We start from the raw sequence: 12,419 nt of genomic DNA, 5'->3' as shown, positions 1-12,419 counted from the left end.
ATCTTGTCCCATTGCTTGGCACCACCACGCAGAACCTGGCTCCATCCTCAACACACTGCCTTGAGATACTTAGAGACGATGAAATCCCCTCTCAGTTATCTCTTCACCAGGCTAAACAGGGTGAGTTTCCTCAGCTATATCTTGTGAGGTGCTCTAGCACTACATTTGAAAGAAATGCTTAGGAATTCATCTTACTGATTAGAAAAAGTTGCCTGTCCAGTATCACAATTCCTATGACTTCCACAGTTCTCTGAAGACACACTTAACAACTCCGTTTGCAGGGGCTGCCTGCCCAAAACACCTCCCTCATCCAGGGATTAAGAGTTTTCCACTGAGCAGTTCCAGGGAAACATCAATGACTTCACTGTTTTGATGACTGCTGTTTACTTAGAAAAGTTAAGAAAGGTGACTGCATGATGACTTCTAAACCAGGCCTTGATGTTTATGACGACAGTATCAAAATCTGAAAAGGTTAGTGATGACATTAATGCTGCACATTCATATGAAAGGAATGCTTTGTCAGAATCTATTTTGTTCTGCTTGATGACTTATGGGTATAGAAAGATGAGATTTTATTCTGAACTGCAGAATCATTTGTCTTTTATAAAATGACTGAAATGATTGTCCTTCCTTACTCCGACTCATGGGAGATTTATGCCATGGTATTTCAGCCTGATTTACTGTGTGTCTTTTTCACAGGACAATACCAAATCCAGTTTTCCATGAAAGGATTCAAACTTTCAAGCAGAAGGTGACTGGGCTCCATCTGGGAACCTTTTGGAGTTGAGGCAGCTCTGAATGAAGACATTTTTCTAGGGGGGGAAGTGTCATCTGTGCAATATCAAAGTGTGTGTGCGTGGGTGGAATCACATATTGGGAATACACTTTCATGATTATTTTAATGTTGTTATTTTAATTGTTTAGTTGAACAAGATTGATCTGATGGGGTATGCTAATAACTAAATCCCTCTGAGAGGAACCTGCCTCCATTTGTCAACATCACTGACCAAGATTAGTTGCCAGCAAATTCTTGCGAAAGATGACAGAATAGACTGTGGTGCATTAGCTCCCCCATCAGAGATTCAGCTAGGGCTTAACAAACAAGTTTTATTTCAGCATAAGATAAATCAAATTTTTTGGAAAGTGGTGGATTTACTGCTTTTTTTATATCAATGTAGTTTAATTTAATAGCTATTTCAGACTACCCCTGGGTAGATCGCTGCAAACAGGCTTTACAGAGATGTGCCTAGAAACAATCTCTGTGACCAATGTCTTTTTTTTTTTTTTTTTTAAGGTAAGACAACTGCCAGGTGACATCACAACTACTTGTGATGCAGTTTCTGGGAGGTCCTCTCAAACAGTTTTTACAAATTTCAACAACTTAACTCTTAGGCTACTCTGCCTTATCCCTAGGCCATAGACTCGTGCAAGCACACCTCACCAGGGCTGTCTATTCACCAGTATTTGCTTCAAGATAGCAGAAGAGGTTTTAAAAGCTATCTCCTTTTTTGCACACACTTTTGTGGATGATTTTCTATCCTGTGTGCAGTGGTGTACAGTTTGTGCTCTGGCAGCAAATTCCTGCATACCTTCACTTAACACTTTTAGAACCCATCCAAAATCCTCAGGTCTGATAATGGTAGTAAACTGATATTATTTGTCAAGTATCTGAGGGACCAGTAATAAACCAGAACCAATCACACTCTCTTTGCAACATCCGACTCTTAATTAAGACATAGTAATGGTATGGCAAGTATTAAAAAGTAAGCAAATTATTATGAGGTTAGTTTTACTGGAGAAAGAACCTTCTATTTTCCTTTGGGTTTTGGAGATCCAGCTACCTGAATATGCCATGTTGCTTTAGAAAGAAGTCAGTTTATCAATTCAAAATGGATATTCCATAATTTTGCTCTGCAGGCTTATTATTTATTGATTTACAATCTACTCTTGATTACTCCAACAGCAGGTAAACCTGTTCACAGGACTCCCAGAGCAACTAAAAAAAAAAAAAAAAGATGAGAAGAAAATAGAATCACAGAATGGTTTGTATTCAAAATGTCCATAAAGATCATCTATTCCAACCCCCTGCTATAGTCAGGGATGCCATCCACTAGACCAGATTGCTCAGGGCAATCCATCCAACCTGTCCTTGAACATTTCCAGGGATGGAGTATTCACAATTTCTCTGGGCCAACCTGTTCCAGTGCCTCGCTGTCCTCACAGTACAGAATTTCTTCCTAAAATCCAATCTAAATCTACTCACATTAAGCCTGGCAATCAGCAATATTCAGGTACCCAGTTACCTGAAAATGCCGTGCTGCTTTGGAAAGAAGTCAGTTTATCTGTTCAAACCAGATATTCCATCATTTTGCTCTGAAGGTTCATTACATACTGATTTTCAATTTACTATTGATTATTTCAACAGTAGATAAACCTATTTCACAGAACTTTCAGAGCAACTGAAAAAACCAACCAAAAATCAAAAAGACAAGATCTGTAATTTCAAAGGTCAGAAACAGAGTGATGAGCATATTCCTACAGTCAACAGAAATCAAATGAAAACATGCAACAATCTGTTGATGTATTTTGCCCTCTTCTACACTAAATACAGACACATAATGCAGATGATACATTGGTGCATGTGAGAATGGAGCACAACAGTGGGAGAAGTATGACAAAGGGGAATAAATTCTGAGTTCCTCAGAGCTGGGAATCAGCACTGCACCTAGAGAAACTAGCCAAGCTGAGAGGACATTCTGGCTTCAACTGCTAGGTGAAGATATAGATCCCATGCTGTTTTTAGTCAGTAAATCACACAACCAGAAGCCCACAGCAGTGAGGAGGAACCAATGGCACCACCAGGCAGCAATGAAGCACGCACAAGGCACAGTGGAACAGCCACATTACCGCATTCCTGCCCAGTTTTAACCAGCCCTCTGTGAACAGTGCACAACAATGGTGAGCAAGAGACAAACAGTCCTTTTGCTTCACTGGTATTTATTTGTAAATACTGGATGCATAGGTACTAAATTTCAAGCAGAGTGAGCATAATGAGCAACACTGACTGTCCGGATTTACTGGATGTAACCGAGAAAAAAAACAGTTAAAAAATTTCAGTTAAAGAATCAAACAAAACATTCTACTTCCAAAAATGGGAACTTTATACCGTGATAAATGCATGCTGTGAGATCTGCTCAAGACCATCTTCTCCCAGTACCCTAACTTCTGGGGGACAAAACAACCCCAAAAAAACCAAAAACAAAACCAAACCAAACCAAACCAAAACAAAAAAACCCAACCAAACAAAAAACAAAACAAAACAAAACAAAACAAAAACACAAAAAGAAATAAAAAAAAAAAAACCAAAAAAAGAAAAAGAGGAAAGAAAATAGAAAAGCTGCAATTTTGGAGATATGTATCAGTCACTAAAGTGCTCTAGATTTGGTCAAAGATAAAAATCCTAGCCAAAAGCTCTTAGTGAAAATAATAAAAATATTTTCAACTTTTCCTTTGAAGGACAAGCTGTAATAGCAACATAGCAAAGTTCTGACAATACAATTAGATTTCTATGCAGCAGGAAATAGAAAAAAAAGTGATAAATAGTTTAAGCAATACATTACTAAAAAAGTAATTGTCAATACAGCTCTGTAATACATCCCTATGCCTCCTCATTTCCCATATTGCCTCATTTACCTATGCTTGAAGATCTGGGTTGCACTTTTCTGTTATCTTTAAAATATTAACTAGCTCAGGAGATGATCGCATAGACAGAAAACCCATGAAGATTTTTTTTTAAGGATTGGATCACATGGGTAACAGCATATCAAAACTTTTTAGAAAGAGATACTTTCTGTCCTATGTAAGAGAGATGTATTAACCCAGAAATATGAATTTAGATAGAATATACCAGTATTATTTTGCCTGTACTTTCAGCCTAGTATTTACCCATCTGAGCTTGATTGAACCTCAGTGGACAACGAAGTTGAAAGAGCCTTGTTTCATGTTAGAGGACACTTGAGACTGTGTTCAGTTTAATAGCAATATCATACTGAACACCACTGGGACAGTAAGAAAATTAAGCAAATTATTAGAAGAAGATGGGAAACACTGACAAAGCGCACATTAGGGACAAATCTGTAATTCATACCAGCACAACATGGTATCAAATGGAAACTCTCAATATAACTTTTACTAGACTGAAAAAATGGAATTCTACTGTCAGACAAAATATCTTATCTCAAAAGTACCAGCTGCACCATTACATAACTTCAAGAGACTCAGATAAAATTCAGAGAGACCACTGACTGATTACAGACTGCTTTTGCTCAATGAGTTCTGTAAAGATCATCAATAGAAATTGCAAATGTGCAGATCTTATCTCAGTGATCAGTTTTGAGAGGTGGCTCTGCTACGGCAAGATTTTGGGGAAGCTGGAAACAAATAAGATTATCATAATGTATTTTTGAGTTATATAGAAATCCAGTATTTATTACATATTGGTTTTATTGGAGGGCAATGTTTTTCCAACAAATAAATAGAAAATACAGTGTTTGATGACATAATTTGAGGAAATCATCATTCCCCTTTCCCTGGAAGAGATATATAAAAAGAAATACAGGTTGCATTTTCCCCTTGGAAGCATTACAGAGATTTTTGAATTTTGGGAAAGTTTTTATTAGAATCCATATCCCCAGAAATGAAGACCAAGAGAAGGGATAATCCTGAGGTGAGTTTTTTCCCTTGCTAAGTGTGGCCTTTGAGCTGTATCTCCTCCTTATGAGTATCATCAATATAACTGGGATGAGAATTTTGAGTAAAGAATCATGTGGATTGCTTCCAATTGATTTTACCCACCACAATCAATGAAAGGATTGCTCCTCTAGTATTCCCAGAAACATAAACTGCCCCAAACCTCCTCCTTCAGATGCAGCTCTTAATACCTGACATACCATATGTTACCAACTTTTGTAATTTCAGAGTAGGATGAGAAAGAGTTTGGGCTTTATCAGTCTTTTTGTTACAAAAGATTAGAGGAGAAGATGGTACAGATGAATTCAGACTGCTGCCTTTGTCTCCTTTTTTCTATGTTTCAGGAAGGGCAGCCTGAACAACTCAACTGAAACCCCCATAATTTCTCAAACCAGTTCTGTGCTGTCTGGTGATAACAGGCAAGAAAAGCAGACACATTCCAAGCACTCTTGGAGACATCCTGCTGCAAGCCCTCCTACAGCTTAGTTCAAAAAACAGACTCATACAAAAACAAATCAAATATTGGCTCATCAGTTTTTGCTTAAAATGGACACAAAGAAAATGTCTTTCTTTTGACCAACTTAAGTTTTGGGGGTTTCCTCCCTCCCTTTTTTCCCATACCTTTTTGTTTGTTTTCTAGAGAGTATAGGCTTATTGATTTCACAAATTTCAGAATCCAATACACTTTCACTGTAAGCATGCACTTGATTATTCATATTTATTGTGAAAGACAAAACTTAGTTTATCTACCATATCTACAGATGCTTAATAGATCTTTTTTTGAATAATTCTCATAGCTCTCCATCTCAGCTAATTTGACTGCTGATTCAACTGAATTATTAACAGAATAAATGAACTGGGCAACTTTTTCCTTATCCTTCAAATGTAACTGAAAAATTCATAATTGCTGCAATTTTCATGTGCTCTAGGACTCAATACTAATGAGACAAGTATGTTTTAAATACTAATAACCATAAAAAAACGGCTCACAGAGAGTTTCTCATTCACACACTGTCACATCTCACTTCTACAGTACTTTTGCCCCCTTGGGTATTTATTTAACACCTTAGGTGCATCAAATAAAAACCTAACTCCTCAGATTAAACAGTCTCTGTTTGTAACCTGACAAAAACTGTTGGGACAGTTTATCTAATTTCCCAGTTGCCTTAAATTAGGTAGATAAAATTAGCAGTTTGTAACTTCTAACAACAAGAGAGTAAGAAGAGGATGGAGAGGAAACTGACAAGGAAATCCTGATGGATATTTAAGATTAATGCCTTTCTGAAGTCTTACTTATATTGGTAAAACAAATCACACAAAGAATCCAACAGAGACATGAAATTAATGGGAAAAGGAGAAAAACAGCACTAGGTTATTTTTTTTTGTCCTTATAGAAGTATGTTCCCCAGCCTGGTTGGGTTTTTTTTATCCTTCAAAAGGATAAAAAAAATCCTGTGATTTTTACAACCTGGTCATTTTTGGTACTTAAAAAAATTAAGTCTAGAGGTCATTCAGCTTAAATTTATCTGAATTTAAAAGATCAGAAGAATGAACAATCCAGAAAATACATGGGACTTAAGAAGCATCTTAGAAACAAAAATCCTCCGCAAGTAGTTTTTACACAGCTAAGAGAAAAAAATCATGCTTAGGAACTTTGCCTCAATGTCAGCTGAACGAAAATTTAAGCAGCAATTTTTGAGATAATGCTTTTAAGATATGCTAGGCAAGAGAGAGCAAATGACTATCTGAGGTGGATCTGGATATTGGGATTTGTTTAAGAAACAACACAATGGGAGCTTTTGCAACTACTTGATTAGTTTCACACTGTCCATCCATATCTTCTGTTCCTGCAGGGAAGGGGCTGCTGGCCCCAGGTGCTGAGCAGAACATTGGGTCCATCCCTGCTGCGTGGTTGCACACCTGTCTCAGGCATCACCAGCCAGTGGTTTTGGTGCATCCCCTGGCTTCCATCTTACCCACAGCTCTCCAATCTCCAGGATCTCTCGCATTTTAAGGACTTTTCCTACAGTCAGAAACTTCACATTTTTCTATTTGGGTCTCCCTCCTTAGTGTCAAGACCACTTCCTCCTGGAACCCCAGACAAGCCACTTCCCTTCAGGCCAGATGTTTACAGTCAGACCCCACAATTTCAGAGAGCAAACAGCAAGCTTCTACTTTGAGACCTTAAAGGTTCAAATTTGATCACTAACCTTCACACATACACTCAACTACCTGGTACTGGTAGTATTCATTATTTAAACTATTTTTTTTTGCCAACAAGACTAGCTAATATTTGCCTGATTTCACTTCCAGTGAAGACAACTGGATTAATTTTACTTGTTTCAGGAATTTTCAGTAATAGTATTTTCAAAGAGCTGATTACTTGTTGCACATAAATGTATTTTTCTGAAGTGTTTCAACTAATCCATTACAGTTGTTTGCCCACTGGATTCAATTATCCATGCATGAATAAAACTTTTCCAAAAATGCTGCTAGTATAAAAAGCTCCAGAAATGTTCATATGTATTACAAATCTCATGCTCCTTAGCAGAATTAAGGAGATAAATGCATTTTCAAGCTTTGCTGGAATTATTGGAGGGAGTCATGGAACAAAAGAAATATATGATACGTTTTGTTAGCTTATGGATTGTAACAATTTTTATATAAACAATTTCTTTTATTAAGAAATAATAAGCTACTGGGTCAAGGAACTAGAAACTAGAATACAGCCTCATGGCCATCTTGATTGCTATTAGTTCAAGCCACAGGAATAATTAATCAGTATATATACACAATTTTAGGCATGTTTGAGGGACTCATTTTTTAGCTGTTTCTCAGTATGCATAAATTTACCAGCAAGAAGCTAGATGATTTCACTGGTAGAATCTTACAGAGCTTACTATATCTAAGAAAGTGTCAGAACTCTGGTTGTTCATAATCCTCAATTTTCAGTGGGTTATGTAATTGGGTAATATTTGGATATATTGATAACAATAGAAAAAGATGTAAAAAGTCTACAAAGACAAAGAAATCTACCTGTACAAAGAAAAATTCAAGACAGTCCACTATGCACAAAAAACCACCCTATTTTTGTAAAATCCTGCTTTCAGCAACTCTAAACAAGTACTTAACATTTCCCTGTGGGGTTTGATTTCAGATTGAAACAGATAGCTGGCACAGATGATTTCAGCCAGAATTACTACAGTTTGGACAAACTTTCAATTTAAATGAAACACAGTTTTACTTGAAAAGTAATAATGTGCTCTTAGCCTTGCTCATAATTTCAAAGCTGAGACTCTGGCAAGTATTGAAACTTTGCCAGCAGAGGCACAGGATATCTGCAACTTTAAAGGCTATTCTAAAGTGATATTTGCAGCATATGAAAATCTCTCCTTGATGCAGAAAATTTACTTTTACGAAAATACTCTTATTGCTTCTTGTGAGTGCTGGCAAGTCAAGAAAATGGCAACAAAACTAAATAAGCTTCATATGTGATTGATTTCTAGTATCCAGCTTATAAACACAAAGAATTCTCTGCAAATACTGCAAACCCAAAGCACTTAAGTCCTGATGATGTTTTCCAAGGAGCTGTTAAAAGTTATATTATTTCTTCAGCTTTAGATTTAGCCTCCTAAGAGACAAATGATGCTAAACAACTTGATTTTTTTTTCTTTTTTTTTTTTTTATTTTTCTTTTTTAGTATCAGGCAAAGGGACAATAGAAGAAAGGGAGAGAGAGAAGGAGAGAGAGCTGATCCCTGATTTGCAGCTATACTGAGACTCTGATAATGAGAACCTGTGGGAGATACATTTCCCCAGTGAGGGCTCAGCCCACCATGGGTTTTAAGATTAGGTCCCACACACGTACAAAGCATTTTGCTTGAGGAAAGGACTCAAAATATAATGACAGAGTTCTGTGCTTATTTTGCTTCTTATGGGAAAAGGAAAGTTCAAGACAGATTATTATTTTAGGACAGCATATCAGATCTCTTTGACTGTTGCCCTGATTTATTAACCTGCAACTCTGGAGTAAGGGAATCAGACACTCATATCTGGCATCAACAGGAGCCAAGCATCTAATTTCCTTTGGCTCTTCTGAAACCCCAGCATACATTTCTCAACTAACTGAAAGCAGATTCTCTTTTACCATAATGCAGAGAGATTTCTTTTTGCATTGTCCAAATATTCTTTGGAGCTTCATCTTAAAACTACATATAAAAATATACTGTTATATGACAATAAGATTAAAACAAGTCCAAATGCATACAGAAAAGAGTGATAAAATTAACATCAAGGAATCACTTTTGAAACACTGGCCTACAAGTAACTGGCATCTAGGTTTAACGTAGGTATGTTACAAGATTTAAGATTTACTTCAGCACGAGAAGAGCAAACCTATATAGAATTGTATAATCTGTGATGAAGATCATAAATACATAAGCAATATATTAATAATATAATAATCTGTGTGGTAAATGTGCTTCTTTTCCTCACGTTTATTATTTTCACTGGCACTCAAACCCCCAAATAGAAGAGGCTGAAAAGACAAACTATTTATAAGCTAAATAAATCCTATGAAGAGCTATTTTGTTATGACAAAAGAGTTTAGTTCATGAGGCAGAGATAATGTAAAAACATTTTCTGAACTGTCCAAAAGCCCAAACTGTATTTTCTTGCATTGACTGGAAATACAACATCCTCTTTGCCAAGACTTTCTCTAACAACATGGTTTTTTCTACCACTGTTCCAGATTCCTTTGTAAACATACCTTTTAAGTAAATTAATATCATAAGAAGAGCAAAAATGCATTTATTCACTTTCTTTAAATCACTTTATTCACTTTCTTTCTTTCTTCTTTTTTAAATTGGCTAATTTGCTTTTAGTCAGACTTCCAGTCTTAGCTGAAAACAAATATTATAAAGTTCAGCACAACCAAGACACACGTTCTTCTTTGCAAAATCATGTCCAAAATTATTCCTGTGTTTCTGAGATTCTGCTCATATTTAGAAAGCAAGCTTTTTTATAGCAACTAATAACTACCTAGGACTGCTGCTTTTCCCTCTCTGTTGTGCTTTTCAGTTAGTGAGATCTCAAAGTACAGGTTTCACTCCATAAGTGTGGCTGAAAGCAGCCTCACACAGTCAGTGGTATATAGCAAAAATGCACATGACAGCCACTAATAATCCTGACACTGTTGCAGAAATAAAAAAGGCACACATACCTACAAAAAGGCAAATAAGCTGTGTTACTGATGAACTCCTCAAAGTGGTCACAGATTGCACAGAGTTCTTAGCACTGCTTCAGCTGTCATGTTTATGAGGAATAAAAATGTGGAACTCTTTCTAATACATTCAGCCTTCAAAAGCATTATGTTATTTGACATTCTGTACCCATGAATCTGACCCCCCTCCAAAGGTAGTGGGTATTGCAGTATAATACCCACTATCCATTTGGAAGTCTTTCCAAATCTGGGGTTTGCTTTTTTAAATGGCAGATCAGAGGGACTGGGTCTTGCCCATGATATTACAATAGAGTTTCCATAGTGTTTTTTTTACCAATGGGTTTGCTCCCATTTTTTTTTTTCTTAATAAGTAAACTGGAACATCCAATGACCATCACAGAAATCAATAAAAACAATCAATTATTTAAAATTTAAGCATAACCATGGAAGACAGCTGTTATAATGAAAGGAAGCAAAATTTATAGTAATACATTCTTGCCAACACAGAAGAGTCATCAAAATTGTGGCAGTACAGTTCTTGATGTTAGCACTTTTGCCAGTAAACTATCAGAAAATAGAGCTATCCAAGCAACCTCAAAATATTACTTTTTTTTCCTCATTATACACTCAAAGGGTATAGGGCTAGTTTTTCAATTAAATTACCTGTCCCAACGATCTCCAGTCCAGGCTGGCACTTCCAATGTATACGTGCTGCTTATCAACAATCCAGAATGATGACTGAAGCCGACCTTCATTATATGCTGACATGTTCATATACAACACCTCAGCACCTAGAGATTTAAGGATAAAAAAATAAATGGCATTACTTAATATGAGATAATTTACATTATTAAAAGAAGAAATGATTTCACATTTCACGGCCTCAGTTTCCAAAATTAGTGAGGGGTATAATGAAACATACCATTAAGGTTTAAAAGCAATGATAAACATCGTTACTGTCACAATAGTTAAGACTTTAATTAACATTTATTTCAGTTATATGAAGAAATATTTATGTAATGTATGTCCCAGGTATAGGGAACATTCCCATGTGTATAATGTTTACATAATTTCCTTCCACTTTAGAATCAAATAATCGATTTTTTTTTCCAGCACTGTATTTTCCTGAAAATAGTTCATTTCCAAATTTCTTTTCTGTAGCACAAACCACGTATTGCAGTAATGACCTTTAAAATATAAAGGCAATTAAAACCCCTGCCTAAAAAGCAGACGCTGCTCTGCTCCTCACGCCCTCTGCAATGGTTTGAGCAGGTAGCTGCAGTGGTTGTGGCACCAAACAGACCCCGACAAGAGGAACATGGGTAGAGAACTAAGGAGGTAAGCAAAGGTCTAAATAAATTATGTTGAAACTGCTCTTAATCCTGCTAATCTGTGACATTCAACCTACGACTCTGAATGGTCACAGTTTTATTAATGACTGTAGGCCACTGAAATCAAAGGAGCTCCTTCTTGGCTCCATTGCATCACTAGGAATGTCTGAATTGGCCCCATCTGTATGTTTGCAGAACGAAATCCAGAATGTATTTAACATTTGGTAAATTTAGGGAATTTCTCACACCATTACTGTTCTTTCAGTGCTACAGCGTTTGCAAAATTTGCGAGATTAATCTGATTTAATCATTGCTGAAGGCATTTTACAGTAACCCACTCATCTTCATATTTCAGTCATGACTAACCAGGGAAGAGAACTGACAGTAAACGGCAGCCTGGGGGACAGCGATGGTACCAGCCATCTCCTGTTAAACACTCATGGGGCCTCCAGTACCACAGACTCCAGTAATGGTTGAATATGACTCACAACTTAAAAAGAATTCCAGGATAGACAGAGAACTAAAATGTATCTCTTTTTATCAAATTTCCTTTTTTTTTTGATCTCCTAAGAGACAGCTGACTTGCAATTTTAGGCAACAGCTACAAGTGATAAATATTTATTTACTATTATGAAAACAGCAACTTTCCTTGAAAAAATTATTCTAGAACTTCAGACATCAAGACAGGAAGAAAAACCAGGTAAAGGTGCCACTTACCATGATGCAGCAAACACACAAAAAATAACATTTTGAGCACATTACAGACTTTGGCTCATTGGTCAATTGCATTTGGTGCAACCCAGCTACCTTTCCATTTTTTTGTATGTTTCGCTCACCCACACTCATCTATGCTTAGAAACAAAGATTCTTCCAATTTCCTTGCAACTTATTGCTGCTACTTTCAATTCATGCATTAACAAGCAGAACTGTGCTAATTATTGAGAAAATGAGTGTGAAATGGGAAAGAAATCAGAAAACACTATCGCTGCTATTAAATGGTTTAAATTGTTTCCTGGTGAATAAACAAAACAAAAGCAACTGCTATTAGCTAAGGATGACCATTCTGTAAGGCACTAAACTTCCAGCTTGTGATCCAAAAACTGTGTTTAAAATCAGGTT

The 12,419-nt window shown here is 36.4% G+C and overlaps 1 protein-coding gene across 12 annotated transcripts in view; it reads right to left on the bottom strand.

The window, feature by feature from the left end:
• PLD5 (phospholipase D family member 5) overlaps positions 1–12,419 on the bottom strand; it is a 180,032-nt gene that overhangs the window by 29,766 nt on the left and 137,847 nt on the right. For all 12 annotated transcript variants that reach the window (XM_038132620.1, XM_038132615.1, XM_038132612.1 and 9 more), the window contains one exon: positions 10,633–10,760. In XM_038132620.1, the coding sequence (XP_037988548.1) occupies positions 10,633–10,760 (128 nt within the window). The remainder of the gene's footprint in view (positions 1–10,632; positions 10,761–12,419) is intronic.

The sequence above is a fragment of the Motacilla alba genome, chromosome 3 (genome assembly GCF_015832195.1).
Source record: "Motacilla alba alba isolate MOTALB_02 chromosome 3, Motacilla_alba_V1.0_pri, whole genome shotgun sequence".
Classification (NCBI taxonomy): Eukaryota; Metazoa; Chordata; class Aves; order Passeriformes; family Motacillidae; genus Motacilla; species Motacilla alba.
Note: the sequence above shows the minus strand (reverse complement) of the source record. Positions and strands in the feature narration are given on the sequence as shown.